This window comes from Gekko japonicus, unplaced genomic scaffold, assembly GCF_001447785.1.
Source record: "Gekko japonicus isolate JY-2015 unplaced genomic scaffold, Gekko_japonicus_V1.1 scaffold414, whole genome shotgun sequence".
Taxonomy (NCBI): Eukaryota; Metazoa; Chordata; class Lepidosauria; order Squamata; family Gekkonidae; genus Gekko; species Gekko japonicus.
Window position 1 is genome coordinate 966,013 of NW_015162491.1, and position 20,170 is coordinate 986,182.

Here is a 20,170-nt window from a genome sequence, read left to right on the forward strand (position 1 = left end):
GAAAGAGAAATGGGCAGAAATGTTTAAAAAACTGACCCCAGGATAGAAAAGGTTGAAAACCAATGGCACAATATATAGAGAACTTCCAAAGAATTCAAGAAATCTTCTATATGACTTTAAATGCAAATGGCAAAGGTAAAGGTGAGTCAGGTTAAACTTCCATGTTCAAATCTGCTTTTATTTTCAAGCATAGTTTTTCTGGCCCAAGGCAGGGGCCCTGTACACACCTGATCCTGTCCCAATATACTGTCTCATGAGTTATGAGAGAAAAATGACTATTTTATTTCTGAAGTTAGATAAACATATTGTGTCCTGGCAATAGTTCTGTAAACTAGGTCAGGCTTTGGATACTTTGTGCCAAGTGTATCCATCCCTTCTCGTACCACCCATGCTTGGATCTTTATAGGAGCATCTTGTAGCAACAAAGCTTCAGTTGTTTCATCATTAACAGGTAAACTTTGCATGGCCAAAAACTGGCCTAGGCCAGCAACACAACCAGTTCTCCAAGACTAGGGATGCTGCAGATTCCTCAGCAAACCAGTTCAGAACTCAGACTTATGTTTGAAACTCACATCAGTCAGTGGGCCAAACAGAGACCCATAAAGCAACTCAAACAGCTGCTGAACAAATTTGCCTGTTTGTCAGAAGCAGACTATCAGTTGGTCAGCAGAGTTGGGTTCTGATTCTGCCCCCGAGCAAAATAGCTACACAGTGAAGTTGCAAAAAGGAAAGGAAAACATCGATTCTTTTTCTTCCCTCCATTCCAAGCTGAGCAGGGAAAGAAGAAATGTTTCTGACATTGCTTTTTTGTGTTTTTTTTAAAAGGTGCAGGTACTTATAAGGTAGCACCCATTTCCACCAATTCCTCCCTCAGGACTTGTGAGAGCCTCCCTCCCCCCCTGTGCCACTACTCATTAAAAGTTCTGGCTCCTGAGCTTCCCATTGCAAAGGGGGAGGAGAAACAGCTCCTTTGTCTCCTTTTCTCTGGGGAGAAGAGACACCCCCCTGCTAAATGCGCTGCATCTCAGCAAGTCTGGGAGGCAGTAAAGCTTCTAGGATAGGAGATCAGAAGAACCCCACTTACAGCTTATCAGCTGGGACTGGGTTCCTGATTTCCCACTCAACCCCCTTAAAAACTTTGCTGAGTACAGAGCAAAATCTTCCCTGCAGGAGATTAGAAGCCAATTCCCAGCTGATCCCTCATCAACTGCAAGTCAGCTGCTGGGAGCTGCAAATAACCTGCTCTTGCAAATACACACAAAGGTCCTTTCCGCACTTGGATCTCATCCCTGGTTTTATCAGAGTTCAGCTCAGTACACAATTCCTTGCATTTATCCCTGGTTATAACAGCATCCATTTATCCCGGGACAAGTGCGGGGTGAAACCAGGGTGACCTAAATGTAATGTGGAAACAAAAATACTAGGATTTAAGGTCTACTGCGGAAAGGACCAAAGAGGCTGCAAACAGCCTGGGAATTAGTTCGCTGTCTGATCACCACTGAAAGTGAGCCAACCTGGCAGGTGTTCAAGCATCCCTACCCAAGACTAAATTTCTTCCACGTGTATTCTTTGAGTGCACATAGGTATATTCACCAGGGTACATACTGAGATGCAAATATATTGAGAGTGTTCTTTCCCACACAGGTTTTAGGGAGAGTTACAGTAAACGTATTTAGACAGCTGGAAAAGATATGCACTCTGTATTTATAAACAAAAATAACAAACCTTTTTCATGAGCATATAAATATGAGTTTGTGCAGCATCTAAGACGTAGCGATGAGGGTGTTTGAGGCCTCTGACTGTGATGCCCATAGTGGTACCATCAATATTGATCCAACGTCTTGCTCCTGGTGCAAGGAAGGTTCTGAAATTGAAAATAAAGGGGAGGGGGATATATGGGAAGAAAGAATGTATGGAGACCCTTCTAATTCCATTAACTTTACAGTGGAGAATAACACACACACCTCACACGTACACCAGAACTGGTGCAAGTCTTTTTGGTGGCTTCAGCTGATCTTTCAGTCAGGATATTCTAAATCCTCCTCAAGATTCTAAAGCCTCCTCCTCATTTAGCTAGTTAAGTCTCCAACTGTGAGGGAAAAAGAAACAAAACTAATAATGAATGGCTATGTTCTCTATCACGTATTCCCAGATAAGTATGCAGATAATTACATTATTGGGATAACATTATGTAGCCATCCTTTACATTCAGTAGCTTTTTGCAGTTGCACATCTTCCAGCAGAGATTCTTATGCTCAAAAGCTGCAAACTGTATGACAAAGGGTTTTAAAATATTGGTAAGTCTGGGAACAAAACTTCAAGCTTGCATTTAAGTATTTTTACAAAAAATTGTATCAGAACAAATGAATGGTGCTGATCAAGTGCCTGCACCAGAGGTGGCTGTATCACTCTTGAGAGATTGCAGCCTGGGGTGCCACTAGATCTGCTTCTGAAGATTAATGTCCAAGTCTTGCATGTACACACAATGCCTGTAACCAATTTTGGCTGAATCACCAGATGCAAATCTTCCTTGAAAACCATGATACAGCCTTGATTATCCAAATTGTGGTCACCTCCAGATTAGATTAGTGCAATCCAATTTACATGGGGCTGTCCTTGAAGATAGTTCAGAATCTCCAGCTGGTTCAGGGCACAGCAGCAAGGAAACACATTATGCCAGTGACTAAGGATCTGCAATTGTTGCCTGTTTCAAGACTGAATTCAATGTACTTGTTCCTACCTTTAAAGCCCTAAACAGGGTGTGACTTGTAAATGACTCCCTGCTCCCACTTGAGCCTGCCTAACTTTTAAGGCACTATTCTGTGGGCCTTTATCTTCAGCAGTAAAGTAGATTATGAGGGTCTTTTTTGCTGTAGCACCTTGTTTTATAAAATAACTTCCATCTCCAAACAACAAATGTTCTAATTTTCTTGCACCAGGCAAAACTTGTTTACTTATTTATTTAGATTTTTACCTTTGTAAATTGCAGGTTAGGAAGTTGGCTTTGTTGACCAAGATTTTAGACTTTTAGATCTACATTTTATAGCTGTGGGTTTTAATTTACTTTGCAACAATATTCTCTATTTATGCTTGCAATGTTGATTGACTATTTTAATTGTTACAATCGTTTTATTATGCAATGCGATTTCATATGTTTTACTGGAAACCACCTTCTGGTTTACTGGAAACCAGTATATAAATATTTTAAAATCAATAACAAATAAATGAGGAGAAGGCAGAAGGAAGGTTATTCTAACATAATTCTATGCTCACTTGTAAATTTCTTGTGCTTTCTCTTTCACCTTGGATTGGTCTCCATTTTTCAGATCTTCACAAGCTTCCCAAAAGGCCAGGTTTTCCCCTGAATGCAAAGAGAAAGAGAAATGAGCTTATTATCCAATACCATAAACTGAAATAATCTAACTCTAGGAGAGTCTGATGTAGAGGACAACTGTTAATAGTTTTCTAGAACTTCAGCACATGCAGCTTTTCTCACCTTGAATGACAATGTAGAGGTTGCCTGGGTTCAAATTTTTCTTTATTGATTATTGCTGCTTTAAAGAAACCTATGGGATAAAATTCTTTGGGTTTCTCCTGGAGGATTAACATCCTGTTTTAGAACACTAGACTGTGTTGTATAACACCAAATGATTTCAATCATTTTAGTTGACATGTTTTTCTAGCCCTTGTTTTAATTCTTTGCCAACTTCCAATTAAGAGCTGCCATCCTGTTGTTTCAAAGGAATAGGGAGGGTGTTCTTTGAACTCCAGGTGTATTCCTCCCTTAAAGTTTTTTGCCAACTTCGGCCAAGTTGACCTGACACAATTAGCCAGCCAGGTTAAAAGTTTAAAGCGTTTTTTTGCTTTGTGGAATGCAACTCCCAATGAGAGCTTAAATGAGAGATATCATGTCTAACATATACAATGTTTAAGATATAGCAAGTCTGAATGTCTATAAGCTGACAATGGAAGCCTATAGTTAAACGCAGGCTATGTTATTCTTTAAGCTAGGGATGCTGAATCATAGAGAAGAAAAGACTCTGCATTTTCAACTGGAATAACAGAAAGTTTTGTTTGCTAGTAATGCTAATTGGGAAAGCTTGTATCACTGCCAATTGCTCCCTCGCTTACTTCAAAGGGAAGAGTCTAATTAGAATAAAATAATGCTATTATGTATTGTAACAGAAGAAATCCCTTTGTGTGTTTTAGAATTTCATGTTATGTTTAACACAAGTTAATGTATAAGGTATGTATAAAAAGCAAATATTCTCTATTAAAGATGATTTCACAGAGTCAAATAATGTACAATCTATCAATTAGAAAAGCATAGGTTGGTATTAGATTATGACTCCTGGCACCAATTAAATAGGGTCAATTAGAGGCACAGAATTTGTATTGAAGAACAGTGTCTCCTACAGGCTGAACTGAGCTATGTGTTTTACAAATTATAAATTTTGATATTAACACAAGCAGCTTCATAAAATGACCAGAAATATTCTGTAAAAATATTTTGATAAACCAAAATGAATAATAATGTGTAAATCAATGTATTTACAAGAGCTTAATGCTACAAGGTATTTTGAAACACTAAAAGAATTCATGTAAGGAGTTTAATGCTTTAGAATGTCATTGTAATGATATGTTTTCATATTTTGAGTAAAAATAAGTGTATAAAATGCTTTAAGATATGTTTATATGCGAGTATTAATGTGAAAGAAGAACAATAGTGGTAACTGAGCTGGCAATTTAATACTGAGAATGAACCCAGCCTGAAAGGTTCAGTCAGAGGTAACAGAAGTCTGGGAGTAGTGCCAAAGGAGTAAACAAAGCTGTAAATTAGAAATAATGAGCTGTACCTGTGTTGTAGGAGTGGGAAAACTCAGCCAATTGACATCCTGTGTGCCAAAGAAAACTGAACTGAGCATGTCTACATGATGTCAGTGATGATGTAAAGTGAGGAGGAGCAAGAAGAATATACAAGTCTGCTTACTGCATTTGCTCGTTGAACACCCAGGCTGAATTAAGCTGTAGGGTGTTCCATATTCGAATAAATACTTTTTATTACCCTTTACTGCCTGGATTATTGTTTTCATTGTGTGTTTTATTGGCTAGCCACACAAGTCAAAAAACCTTAACGCTCCTTGAGCATTGGCAACAACAAGATGATCTTCCCAGTGTGGTATAACCATGCTAAGATTCAGGCGACCCAGATTCAAATTCAAGTGTCATCATAGACCAGTTCCTCAGCCTAACCTGCCTCACAGGGTTGTTGTGAGGGCAAAATGGAGGTGGGAGAAAACTGAGCTCCTTGGAAGAAGGGCAGGATCAAAATGTGCTTAATAGATAAATAATAAACATTACTTGGGCTGTCCTGTCTAACTTACTATTAATGTGGAATGTATCAGATACAGATAAACTGTAAAGTTTAAATGCTTTGAGTTTCCCAGCCAAGCTATGTTACATGTCACAGAGCGCCTTTGTTTGATGTTGTTTTATATCTGACTTGTACCACTAGATGGCTTAGGACACACTTGCTTCCCAGGCAGGCCAGATCTATAATAGACAGTTTCAATCTGTTTGAGGGTATACCCCCGTTACCTCAGATCACCTCACCTATTGTAAGCAGAAGAAACAGAGGCTTTCCCCCCCAATGAAGTTAATTTCAGCTAACCAAATATGACTGGGTGCCCCATAGCAATACGAAAGGGAACTAAAAAGGTGGGAGGAAAGACACAACTTCATACCCACCGCTGAACTCTTTCTGCAGGAACAGCCGGAAGCTCTTGCGGCCTTTGGGATCCCTCATCAGCTCCGCAAAATTCAAGGACCATCTTTCTACACGTTTTTTGGTGGGGGTTTCCACCCTGTAAAAAGTTTTATTACAAATAGCTGGTGCTGTGTCTCTCTGAAATCAGATTCTGTGAGTCAAGTTGTCCATCTATTCTTGTGTATTTAGAAAGCAGAAGCCCCCTCTCTACTTAGCTGTAAAGATATTTTTCCATTTCTTTCCAGTATGCCATATTGAATTCCTGAGATCAGACCACTAAAATAGCTGGTAATTAAGCATCATTGTATGGGACTGGATCATTATACCCCAGTTTTGATTTGCAAGATATTGCTTCACTCACTTGATATTTTTGATTTTTGTTTTCAGAGAAGAAAGTCTAAATCCTAATTATATTTATCAGAGCTTACACAATGTGACAAGATACATCCTTGTGCTTCCATTTACTGTCAACAGCACATCATCTTTTGATCAGCTCTTAGGGCACCACAAATGATGCTTAAGCTGGCTCTTGTTTAACCTGGTTTGTAATGTGAACATAACACCTGGTTTAAGTCAGGATTATCCTTTGGTTAAAGAAAACGATGCCCAGTATATCTGGGCATAGCTGGATAAAAGGAGAGGAAAATCCCATCAATGTAGCTGCCAAGATTTCACCCTGGTGCCTCTCCCTTTAAAAGTGCCAAAGGACCAAGAAAAGGTGCTGTTACTTCACCTCCCACTCTTGGTCTCGCTTACCCACACCACTAAACTCTTGGCTGCTGATGAAGGCAGGAGCGGGGCGGACAGCGGACCACCCTGGCAAGAAGCATGAGGGCTGCATCTTCTATCCATGCCTTGAAACTTTTAAAAGTGGTGGGCACCTTCTCTGGGTGAAGATAATTAAGACCTTAGAAAATTACACAGTAGTCCAGTAGCATCTTAAAGACTAACAATTTTTTTTTGTCAGCATGAGCTTTCATGAATCAGAGCTCACTGCCTTAGATACCTCACAGCTCAGTACTAAACAGGATACCATAAGCAGTGTTCCCTCTAAGCTGAGTTAGTGTGAGCTAGCTCACCGTTTTTAAGCCTCTGGTTCACACATTTTTGTCTTAGCTCAGGAAGGGTGGCTCCAAAGCAAACTAATCTATGCATTAGCCAAATCGCTCGCTCGCAGCTTTAATGCCAGCAGCTCACAAAGTAGAATTTTTGCTAACAAGACTCCATAGCTTAGAGGGAACATTGACCATAAGCAGCTATAAATTGCTCAGAGTACAGATGTCAGTCAGTGTACCTCACAAGCTGAAGGGAAATGCCATACATACATCTTTGCATTGAGCTCCCAAAAATCAACATCATCGGTGATCCAGGGGATGCTGGGGAGGCATCCTGAAAGGATGGGATCGCTGGAGCGGAATTGCTCAGAGTACTTCACTAATCTGGAAGCATTGAAGCAGAAAAACGGATGGTCATCTGTGGGCAATTATTTCAACCACAATGGAAGGGAGGAAATCAAGGAGACGGTGACACAGGTCTTGGGTAACTTCACAAAACAAAGAGCCTTTTAGCACTAACGTGATTCAAATTACACTACTTGCAGTTTTCCACATATCCTTCTCCAAAATGGCACAGAGAAAGCCTGATTGAAAATAAGTGCTTTTAGGGTTTTTTTACGTGCCAGTACTCATATATAAAGCTGCACTGATTTCCCCCAATTCCCCCGTGACACTGCAGATCCCACTAGGTTGTTCCCGAGGGTCCACTAACTAACCCACAGGAACAACATTTTGGAACTGACAAGGAAAAACCTGACCTAATAAAGAGGCTGTCCCTCAGAAAGCAGGCAAAGCCTTTTCACAAAGTGGAAATCAGCTTTAATGTCTGCAGAGCAAGCTGCCCTTAAAGACAGAGGAGCAGGGCTGGTTGAAAAGTTAGCGACTCTGCAAAAGACACCTTGAGAAGGAGCTCAAAAGTTTCAATTGAACATTAATTTTTTTCCCTTTAAGAGGAAGAAATCTGTTCTTCTAAATCACAAGGAAAGAAGGGAGAGAAAGAGGGTGACTGACCACCACTTCCTCCTCTTGCAGCAGGCTCTTCCCCCACCACCTTGCCCTGCCTGCCCAGCCTGTTCCCCTGCCTTAAAGACAGAGGAGCAGGGCTGGTTGATAAGTTAGCGACTCTGCAAAAGGCACCTTGAGAAGGAGCTCAAAAGTTTCAGTTGAACATTAATTTTTTCCCCTTTAGGAGGAAGGAATCTCAGTTCTCCTACATCCTCCTCTTGCAGCAAGCTCTTCCCCCACCACGTTGCCCTGCCCAGCCTGTTCCCCTTCCAGCTCCTCTGCTGGGCTCTGCACCCATGTGGTCCATGGGGCAGCACTGGCTCCTTACTTGTCTGGGGCTGTGGCAGCTTGCCCCATTGCCTGGTATGCCTTCCCCTGCCTGGCCTTCTCCTTCCATGCTCCCACAAGAGAAGGAGAAAGAACAGGTGTCTGACAGCTACTTCTCTGCCACCAGCCACCCCACCCCCCATCCGACTTCTTCCATGGCAAGCGCCGCCACCAGCAGGCTCCATGTCCACTTGGCTTGTGGGGCAGTCGCAGCTTCTTGCTTGCTTGGGCTTGTGATGACTCACCCTGGCCTGCCATCACCCAGGAAGAGAGTAGGCAGCTCCCCACTCACCCAGCTCACAGGATGAGGTAACCGCAATTCCCACCTCATCATGGTAACACAAATGCAAAGAACGTTTCCGTACTGAGTAACTGTATTCTATCCTAAATCATGAACTGGAAGGTTAAGACTTCCAGGTCAGAAGGTCTGTTTCAAGGCAGACATCTGTCAGGGGATCTCAACTTTTAAAGACATACTCATTATTAACAGCATTGAATTTGTGGGTAATTAACTGATGGACATGAAGGATGTCAGAACTTACCCTTCCAGAGAGACAGAACACTTTACTCTGGTCTTCTTCAGAGCCTGCTGGTAGTACATGATCTACAAAGACATTTTTTGTTGTTGGTAGATCAGTAGACATTTGGTGGGGTTTACCAACCAAGAAACTAGTAAAAAATTTTATCTCACAACTTGACACTGGGCAATCCCCCCGTAAGAAGGTGCTGAGGAGAGTGCCAAAAAGGCTATCCTAATCTTCTCTGTATTGTTCCAATTCTAGTATATGCGCTGCCGAAGCAAGCACTTAGGAAGGCAGGTACTTTTTTGAGAGTTCATTGTATACCACCTGCCATGCAAAATGCACTACCATCTGTCACATGGAGAGGCAAAGATGGGGGGGGGGGTGATAAAGCATAACAGGGAGTCACAGATATGTGTGGGCTGGAGAATAGTAAATAAATCAACACAGAGGTGATCCAATATGTAGCACAGTGCACATGTACTCAACATGGTATCACAATAGTAATTCTGGATTAATGGGGGGCATTTAGAGTTTCTGCCTCAAGCATAAAAAATTAGACTAGTTCTGGAAAGAAAGTGACTTCATTAAAAGGCTGAGTCCAAGCCAAGGATTAATTGTTCAAATGTCCCCAGGAATCTTTACCTGACTAGATGTAAAGGAAGGGTTGATAATGGTAGTGGCATTGAAACTGGTCCAGAGAGTGAAATCTGGCTAGTCTTGCATGAGGGGCTCACTCAGAGCAGTCTATGGAATCTCACAATAAGGTCCAGTCTAGATATTACATTTGTCATATGATTTGTTTTTTAACATGATGAGTGGCATGAGAAAGTGCTGCATGCATGGGCTGCATCGACAGAAGTATAGATGGTATCACTTTACTCTGCTCTGGTTAGATCTCACTTGAAGTATTGTGTTCCGTTTTGGGCACTGCAGTTTAAGGAGGATGTTGACAAGCCAAAACATGTCCAGAAGAGGGTGAGGGTTCTGGAGTCCAAGTCCTATAAGGAAAGGCTGAAGGAGCTGCGTATGTTCAGCCTGGAGAGGAGAAGGCTAAGAGGTATTTGAAGGGCTGTCATATAGAGGATGGAGCAGAGTTGTTTTCTGTTGCCCCAGAAGGATGGACCAGAACCAACAGGCTGAAATTAAATCAAAAGAGTTGTCGGCTAAACATTAGGAAGAACTTCCTGACAGTTAGAGTGGTTCCTCAGTGGAACAGGCTTCCTTGGGAGGTGGTGGGCTCTCCCTCTTGGGAGGTGGTGGGCTCTCCCTCTTTGGAGGTTTTTAAGCAGAGGCTAGATGGTCATCTGACAGCAATGCTGATTCTGTGAACTTAGGTAGATCATGAGAGGGGGGGAAGGAAGGGTTGCCTCAGTGCTTAGTTCTCGTGGCCCTTTCTTATATGCCCAGGGAAATGCTGGTTGCCACTTTGGGGTCAGAAAGGAATTTTCCTCCAGGCTAGATTGGCCAGGGATCCTGGAGGTTCTTTGCCTCTGGGCATAGAGCAGGGGCCACTGGGGGAGTGAAGGAGAAGATAAGTTGTGAATTTCCTGCATTGTGTAGGAGGTTGGATTGATGACCCTTGACTCTTCCAGCTCCGTGTTTCTATGTATGGTAAGTTGTACACAGTGTCACATTGTGTGGTGAACTTTTTATAACTGTTATTTTGTGATGCTGTGGGAGGAGATCTCCTTAGTGACTCAGATCCCATAAATCCTTGGTAGCACTCCAACTCAAGTTGATAAAGTGGTTTCTGAACTGTTTTCCTTGTCAACATAGTGAAGTACATGGTTCCCCCCTCTCTCTTTTATCCTCACATCACCTGTTGAAGGTAGGTTAGGCTGAGAGAGAGAGACTGGCCTTAGAATGGTGAGCTTCATGGAAGAGTGGGTTTTTTAAACCCAGGTCTCCCTGATCCAAATTCAACCACTACACCCCACATTGTTTTCATCCGTAGTTTGCTACTGTTTATAAAAATTTTAATATAACGTGCAAATAGTTTATTTGTTTTGCAAAGATCATCTGTTTGTGTCATGGAACACAGACATACTAGCAGAGAATTTTGGGGGCTACTACTTTCAAGTGCAACTATAGAAAAACAGAAGCCTAGATAGTCATGCAAAAATTCAGGAACCCAAATAAATAGCTATGACATCAGCAGACACAGATGCTTGTCAAAGCCATGTCCCATTGGACAAACAATGCCATGAAATAAAATTAGATCCAGGTGGTAGCCGTGTTGGTCTGAAGCAGCAGGATAAGTTTAGAGTCCACTGGCACCTTTAAGACCAACAAAGTTTTATTCAAGGTATGAGCTCTCGTGTGCACGCACACCTTTTCAGATACATTGGAACAGAAGGTATGGTTCAGACTTACAGACAGGAACTGAACCTAGATATAAGTTTGAACATTACCTTCCATTCCAATGTATTTGAAAAACTGTGCATGCACACGAGAGCTCATACCTTGAATAAAACTTTGTTGGTCTTAAAGGTGCCACTGGACTCTAAAAGAAATAAAAATATCATGTTAAATTATTACTAAATTTGTGAGATGGCTTCCCAAAGACAAAACATCAACTGCCTATTACATGAATGTGGTAAGTGCAAAGTCTAGATCTTAGTTATATATAGCAATTAGGGGAAAGGATATTCTTATTAGGGCTAGACATTTAAAATTATTAATACAAATAACAGTAATAAATATTTATTACAAAAGTGAAAGAAAAATTACCTCTTTCCTGCAAACATCTATTGTTTTTTTCTGTAAAACAAAGAAACACATTGGGGGGGGGGAATCTTGGGAGGTGTGTTCAAAATGGTAGTTGCAAATTCAGACTAGCATCAACCCCAGTTCAAAGCATACAGTGATGTCAGGAGTTTCCACCCATCATATGATTTGGTAAGGTTTATTCAGCACCTGCTTCTTCTCATCCTGTGTGCATGTGCATTTAGTTACAGCATTATTCTAATTGAGCTAATATAGATTCACGTAGGAGACAGAGATTAGATCATTCAGTATTCATTAAAGGCAACAGGAACTGACACATTGCAAAACATAAACACTGCAAATAAAAGCCTCAGAAACAATTTCTGCTATCCTAATGCCGTGATTTAAATGGCTCTGATGATGTTCCATGACATCCACCAACCAACAAGCAACTGAAAGCTAGAAATTAACTGCAGGCTTTTCTCAGGCTCCCTTTGAAGTTTCATGCTGTGATTTTGCTTTGGGAGGGGGAAATGATGGCAACAAAAGGGAAAGCACAAGAAGCTCAGGCTTTCAGGGAAGTCCCTCAGTTCTGGGGAGGCCCTTTTACTCCTACAACTCTCCTTCAAAGGCCCACTGAGCTCAGGTAGGAGGGGCTACCTACACAGCACATGCAAATATCTGAAAGAGAGCCCCAGTGCCAGAAGAAGAAGAGTTTGGATTTATATCCCGCCCTTCACTACCCAAAGGAGCTTCAGAGCGGCTTACAAACTCCTTTCCCTTCCCCTCCCCACAACAGACACCCTGTGAGGTAGGTGGGGCTGAGAGAGCTCTTGACAGAAACTGCTCTTTTTCAAGAACAGCTCTTATCAGAACTACGGCTTGCCCAAGGTCATCCAGCCAGGTGCAAGTGGAGGAGTGGGGAATCAAACCTGGTTCTCCCAGATTAGAGTCCGCGCACGTAACCACTACGCCAAACTGGCTCTCCAGTTTTCTCTGTTTTTTTAGTAAAGCAGCAACAAATCAAAGGAAGTGTGAGGTGGAGAAGCTGCATAATCCCTTCCTCCCCAACTTTTTCTGCTCTTAACCATTATTACCCAAACTGCTTTTTTCCCCTGCCTGAGTTCCAGACAAAGGGTTATGAGAGGCAATTTTGTGCAGAAACTAGTTGGTGATAAAATGATGAAAGGGACATTTGGTGAAGTGGGCCCTGGCTCACAAAGATTTATGCCACAATAAATCTGCCAGAAGAATCTTTAGGTTGGTTCCCATGGGAACAGTAATGGGGGCTATTATTTTGCCAAACTCCCCAGTCCATCACCCAGGAATAGCATTTCAGCTACGGTCTGGGGCTGCAGCAGGAGGGAAGAGGCCTTTTCCACTGATGAAAACCCCTTCCTTCAGCAAGCAAGCCTTTATTATACTCATATTGAAAGGAGAGCAAAGTTTGAGTCCAGTGGCACCTTTAAGACCAATGTGGTTTTATTCAAAGTGTAAGCTTTTATGTGCAAAGCTTTACACACAAAAGCTTACATTTTGAATAAGAATTCGTTGGTCTTAAAGGTGCCACTGGACTCAAACTTTGTTCTGCTGCTACAGACCAATATGGCTACCCACCTGAGTTCTTCTTAATGTTGAAAGGATTAAGCACCCCTTCCATCTTCCTACAACTTCTCCAGTCTAAATCTCCCCTTCTTAAGCTGATTGGTTTTCCCAAAAACAGCACTCAGACCCTGTTGCTGGTGTCGCCAAGTAGCATGTAGTTACTCCCTGAACTGTCTATGAAAAGGGCCACTGCTTACCTGTAGCTACAGCATGGGATCCATCCTATGCACAAATTTGCCTTGTGTCAACTGCCCTTGAAACCAAAGTCTTTTGCTACTTAAGGAGGACCAGCATAAGCAAAAGCAAGTAGATATTACTTTGTGCAATAAAGATATTACTTTGTGTCAACTGCTCTTGAAACCAAAGTCTTTTGTCACTTAAGGAGGACCAGAATAAGCAAAAGCAAGTAGACATTACTTTGTGCAATAAAGACATTGATCTCTGCTCCTGTATTTATACTGGCAATCTGGACACTTACAAGCTATACTATCACATGACATGACATGACATGACATGACATGCAAATCTGTGTGAAATGACAGGTAGAAATCCACCCATGCAAATGATAAGCACACACTCCAAAAACAGTGCCAACACTAATAAGAGATTCTCCTTTAAGGTAGGTTGTACATTGTTTTCCTGATGGTGTCTCTGTGGCTAGATCACTGTGTCACAGGGCAGTGTGTAAAATTATTCCTACATTAAAATTATTCCCCTTTGGAATGTGTGGAAATTATTCACTGATAAGGGGAAAGTAAAGAGACGTACTCAGGGACTTCACTGGCCTGAGCACTAGTCATGTAGCCAGCCCTTTGTGACCCAAGCCACTGAGAATCAAATTGGTTTTAGCTGCATAACCCCATTCTAAATTCTGTTTCTTACTCATGCTAGAGCAGAACATGATTTTGTCTAACTCTGCAATCCTAAAGAAAGTTACGCCCTTCTAAGTCCACTGAAGGCTTAGGACTGTACTGTAAATCCAGTAAGCCACTGACTTTTGGTTTCTAGTTTATTAGGACAATTCATTATCTAATTACAGAAGCCACAGTCCCAATTAAACCCCATCAGAGTTCCTAATATTCAACCAGATGACACTTCTTAAAAATGTCCCTGGTTCACAGAAAGTAAACCTGTAGCATTATAATACTAAAAGGCAGCAAAATGAAATTAGACCCATCACAGACTGATATTTCTTAAAGGTTGTCATACGGTTGTCTAAGGAGAGCAGCACTGTTATGAACAGGCGCAAATGGGGTGTTATAGTGCTTTAATCGTCTACTGAACAGTTGCACATGGATTTCACAGACAGGAAGGTCAAACGCACATCAGAGAATAATGAACTAGGAAGAAAAAGGGGGGGAAAGAGAAGGGAAAACTATTAATTGTTTCAAATAATAAAGTGGGCATCATATTTGCTCTTTAAAACTAAATGGTTTCATACATCTATACACTTTTGCTTTCTAATTTTACATCATTCCATTTTTTGTTACTCTCTCATTCTCTGTTCATAGTACAAAATACAACCTGTTTAATGTTGTCAACCCATGTTTCTACCAATTAACTGAGGATCTTGAAAAACATGCAAGCTGTTTACAGTGTTTTCATCTATCAGTACAATAGCTCATTATTTTTTTTATGTCCATCATATAGTTCCTGCTCTGATTTTGCAGAATGTATTGTGCACTGCAAATAGGCATGATAGTCAGTAGGACCTGGGCCACGCAAAATTTCCCTTGGAGTGAGCTATATTCATTCATTAAATGGATAGCATGCTGTTTCATCAACCTGGCATTCAAAAAAACTTACAACAATAAACACAACATGAAAAATCTTAAAGTATAATTAAAGTATAATTAAGCATAAACATGAAAAATGTGTGAAATATATCAATCGGTAAAGATCCATAATAAAATTCTCTGTAAATAATTTTGCACTCCAAATGCGTCTGAAGAAGCGAAGTCTGATTCACAAGACCTTATGCTGGAATAAACTTGTTTAGTCTTTAAGATGCCTCTAGACTTCTGTTTTATTCTGCTGCAGCAGACTAACATGTCTACCCAACTGGAATCAAAAACATCCTGGAAAGTTGCTTTAGTGTGTCTAATTTGAGCCACAGAGAAACTATCCAAACACATCTGGAAAAAGCAAAGCAGTAGGTTTTCTGATGTGCAGTTCAACAAAAAGTGTGCAGGTCTGAACAAGATTTGTGGGGATCCTAACAAGACAATGCGTGTTGTCCTAAATCCATAGTCAAACAAAGGAAAGAGGTAAATAGAGAAGAGATTTCCTTATTTGACTAACATGTTGCAACATGAACAAGCATACTTTTTTCTTGCACTTAGCTAGGGATGTGCACCCCCCAAAATTGGTATTTTCAGATTTGGATTTCAGAGAGGGCATAAATAACAGTATTCCAAATCATTTGAGTCCCATATTTGGGCCTGGGTTTTGGGGGGGAGGGTCTGAAATTATTCAGATGCATTATGTCCCAAAGAGAATATTTCCAGAGGGCTGGAGTTGGCTGTTTTTCGAGCAATTGACCCCAAAATTGCACTTGAGTTAGCACTGCCTGTCCACTAAAGACACCCCCCTTCAAAGTTTCAAGTGAATTGGACCATGGGGTCCAATGCTATGGGCCCCGGAACAAGGTGTCCCAGCCATCCTCCATTGTTTCCTATGAGGAAAAAACCCATGCTTTCTCCAGGGGAAGGAATAGCCAAACACTCTAGAGCAAGCAACCACTGGCCAAAAGTCTCCCAATGCAAACAGAACTAACAAGCCCAATAGAACTGACTTCACACTAGAGAATCCCCATAGAACCACAGGCCAATGTGGCAAGCCCAACACATCCAATGTCAAACCAGAGAATCCAAGCCAAACGAACTGAAGCAATGGAAGGGACACTATTGCCAGCCCAACAAAACCAATATCAAACAACAGAAGCCAAGCAGAACCCTAGGCCACTGTGGCAGTGCAAGCCCAACAGAACCAACAGCCTTTGTCGCAAATCTGGAAGCTTGCAGCTAGTGCAGAATGCTGCAGCCAGGCTGCTGATGGGCCTCACTAGGCGGGAGCACATCCAGCCTGTGTTGAAAGCGCTCCACTGGCTGTCAATAGCGTACCGGATTCACTTCAAAGTGCTGGTTCTTACCTTTAAAGTCCTATATGCCCAGGGTCCGACATACCTAAGGGACCGCCTTTCCCCATATGTTCCCCCAAGGGCACTACGGTTGGGGACACAACACCTCCTGGTGATACCAGGCCCCAAAGATGCCAGGTTTGCCATAACCAGGACCAGGGCTTTTTTGGTGGTGGCTCCTATCTGGCGGATGAGCTCCCGGAGGAGATCTGGGCCCTGCGGGACCTTGTTCAGTTCTGCAGGGCCTGTAAAATGGAGCTCTTCTGCCAGCCTTTTGAGTAGGACCCACCACTACTGTTCCACCTCTACTGCATCATCATTACCGCACCATTGTTGCTACACCACCACTAGTTGGGCTGGGTAGCATCGGGGCGTGTGATGGCCCTGTGACAAGTTATTATAATATTGCGTGGAACCCATACCACTGAACTGAGACTAACATTCCCAGGAGGCCATGGAATTGGGACTACCATCCCCAGGACACCATCTTGTGAATGAAGATCTTTTTGTAACATCTAGAGCACTTTATGTTGGAAATGTTGTTTTTATCTTGTTTTTATTGTTTTAACTATTGGCATATGTTGCCCATTTGTGAGCTGCCCTGAGCCCACTTGTGGGGAGGGAGGGCTATAAATCTGAATAAATATGTCACGTCCGGGGGTGTCCCCTAGCTTTGGAGGGGCACTCGCTGTGCTTGCGGAGGGTATTGGAGGGAAGCAAGAGCCTCAGATATGGAAGGGTAAGGGAGTTCCGTCACTCCCCCTACCCCTTCCTCGGGGTCGACAGCCATGTATTTCTCCCTCTCACTGGCCGAGCCAGTTGCCTCCGAAATCCTCCCTGGCTCTTCTGGCTTCCCTCCTTTTATACTCCTCACGTCCTTTTGTAAGCCCTCCCCAGAATCCACCCTCAAATCTCCAGGAATTTCCCAATCAGTAACCCTAAGTTGGGGGCAAGACAGAAGCCTTTGTTCACTGAACATTGTGGGTATCAACAGAATCAGGCCTATGTACATCTAGGAGGCACATAACCCTCATCCAATTGCTGTCATGAAGACTTTTATTGTATGAACTGGCCAGTCATACTTTAGTTTCTCCATTCTTTTGATGGCAGGATACATCTCTCATTCCTCGGAGGACATGTATTTACAAGAAACGGAGCGAGGGCAGGTGGCATGGTATAGCCTGATCTCATCAGACCTCAGAAGCTAAGCAGGATCAGAACTTGGGAGGGAGACCACCAAGGAAGACTCTGCAGAAGAAGGCAATGGCAAACCACCTCTGCTTCTCAATTGCCTTGAAAGCCCCTTGCTGGGGTTGCCATAAGTCAGCTGCAACTTTACATACGCATTTACAAGAAGCAAGGCTGAAAGGCATCAACACATTTCACCTTCCTTTACCAAAATATCACCACAAGCATGCCTTTTTGTATGCCTGCCTTTTGATGAATTCCTAACATGTATGGAGTAGCAAGATGTCCCTTTTAAAAGAAAGCCTGTCCCAATTTACTCCCTGCTTTGGTCTACAGACATGTATGAATGTATTACAAGTGGTTCTTATGAGGCTTGAAGAATTTAGCTTTCTTTTCAGTCTCCACAGCAACCAAGCCCACTTGGCCACAGCAACTATTCACATATGACAGCTGGAATAGTTGAGAGAACCCTCATGCAAATGAAAAGTTTATTAGCAACCTACTGAGCTTGATGAAAACAATTGCCACAAGGAAGGCTTTGGTTTCTCACACCAAACATCCTAGATTTACCTTTAGCAGGTGTTATGTCCGCTGACTGCCACCAGGAGCCAGCGAATACCCCTGAGCTTGACTCTGTAGGAACAATGGGGACGAGGCTCCTAGTCTCTCCACTGGGGAACCGTATTAGTGGTTTCTACATGCATCTAACTCACTACTCTTCAGCAGGGATGCCAACTGATCTATAAATACCAGATCACTTCAACTGCCTTGCTTACAATCTCTTTTGTTCCTTCACTCTCAGTAAACAGATATGGCACATGGCCAGAATGTACTCTTGGCTAGGCTTCCAAAGAATGATTCATTCTTAGGATAACTGCTATCTGGAGAAGTGTGCCCTGCACATGAAAGCTTATACCTTGAATTAAACTTTCTTGGTCTTAAAGGTGCCACTGGACTCAAACTTTGTTCTGCTAGTAACAGTGATCTAAGAAGGATATAGTTTTCAATGCGGAACAGACCTTTGGATGGTGTCACTTCAAACACAAGGCAGGGGTGCAGATTTCTCAATTTCCCAGAGTGGGGCACAGGGCTGAACATGGTCCAGGCCCACACTTAGTAATCTATATTAAATTATTTAAACATGAAATTAATTATACTTCCAAAAACCATATGTCATCAACAATTAGTCATATGGTTTTAAAACACATAATTTTTCACTCGTAATAGTTCGAATCTCAGTCAAAGAAAAAGGACTGAGAGGAAAGATGTTGTGAATTATTTTATGGGGGTGATAATGCACCCCCATAAAATAATTCCTTCACCTAGAAAGGTAACATATTAGTGAAAAGACTAGACTAGGACTATTTTCCCTGATATACCATTTGTTTTATGGGCAGGGATTGTTGGGTTTTATTTAATGAAAGATCATGTGAGCCCTTAAGCTGCTGTAGGAAATGGCATAGACCAGACTCAAGGATAAGCACCTCCATAAAAACTAGGCCAAGAAATAGGTTGCTTGACCCCCACCAGGGATGGGGGAACACCTGCTTTTGTGGGGCATTTCTCCACTACTGTCCAGCTGGGTGGCGGGGAGAAATCCCACCCTCAACTGGCCCGAAAGGCGCCATGATGACATCACTCGGAAGTAACATCATCACGTTGCTGATGTCGGGGTGAGGCTCTAGTTCTTTGGGCAAAGCTCTATGGTAAAACTGGCTACAAACCCTAGGGTTGATGACATGGTGATGTTGCTTCCAGGTGATGTCACCATGCCAGAAGATCTCAGAATGGACTAAGGATCCCCTGGCAATCCTACCAAGAAAGCCACTATCTAAGGACTTGTGTATTAGTCTACCAGATTTAGGAGAAGAAAAGGCATGGATCTTTCACTCAGTGGTGAAGCTGAACTACTTCTTTTGTTAGAAATTTCCAGAAGGGTAGCTGTGCTTGTCTGTTATCACAAAGCAAAAAAGTCTTGTGTTTTGTGGCATCTTAAAGGCTCTTTCTTTTATTCTTTGCTGGTACTCTGAGCTCATTGATCAATATGAATGCAGTGTTTTCCAGAACTCTGTAATGTTTCTATAGTACTTTACATCCTGCTCACTTTCACCACTGGTTCTTGGGCTCACCAACCCACCTGTGCTTTGCTGAGACTCCTTTAGGCCGTAAGTACACATTTACCATGCGGGTTTACAGAAGTCCAACATTTGCTGAAGAATGTATTAAATACTGAAGGACAAAACTTACCTGGTTTACCTCAGTTTCATTGGGATCACTCACTCGGTTTAGTCCATATTCAAGTGTATCCTGCATCCCTGGCTGTCATAAAAAGAAAAACCAACCGCACAAAAATTACACATTTGTACCAGTTTAAAACATAAATATATCAATATATCTAACTCTCAATGTGGTCCCATCGGTGTTAGAATTTCAGATGTGGATCTGGAATGACCAGGTTCAAATCCCCATTCTGTCATTGAAGCTCACTGGGTGCCTTAGGGCCAGTCACACACACTCAGGCTTCAGCATTGTTGTGAGGGTAAAACAGAGACGAGGAGAATGTAAGCCGTTGTGGTCCCTATTGTGGAGAAAAGTGTGATATAAATGAATAAATACTAAATAGAGCTGGAGGTGGGGGCAGATAAAAGGTAGCTTGGTAGGTTGGAAGGTGAGAAGGAAGCAGGAAAAGGGATTCTAGAAGGAAGAAAAAGGGAGAAAGTGTGCAGAGGGTCATACAAGGGAAAGTGATGTGCCCCCTGCAAGTCTTTGTACATACCCCACTACACCGCTGGGCCTGGCCTAGCTCAGCAGCCAGAACTGTGCAGTTTTCCCAGGGCGGGGCTACCAGGGGGAG

General features: G+C 42.3%; 1 protein-coding gene across 1 annotated transcript in view; it reads right to left on the reverse strand.

Annotated features, from left to right (window-relative positions):
• Positions 1–20,170, reverse strand: part of RGS9 (regulator of G-protein signaling 9) — an 87,778-nt gene that overhangs the window by 34,461 nt on the left and 33,147 nt on the right. Inside the window, exons 9-15 of the mRNA XM_015406006.1 lie at positions 19,564–19,635; positions 11,409–11,438; positions 8,697–8,758; positions 7,093–7,206; positions 5,749–5,864; positions 3,274–3,361; positions 1,726–1,864 (exon numbers count right to left, since the gene is read on the reverse strand). Of these exons, the coding sequence (XP_015261492.1) occupies positions 1,726–1,864; positions 3,274–3,361; positions 5,749–5,864; positions 7,093–7,206; positions 8,697–8,758; positions 11,409–11,438; positions 19,564–19,635 (621 nt within the window). The remainder of the gene's footprint in view (positions 1–1,725; positions 1,865–3,273; positions 3,362–5,748; positions 5,865–7,092; positions 7,207–8,696; positions 8,759–11,408; positions 11,439–19,563; positions 19,636–20,170) is intronic.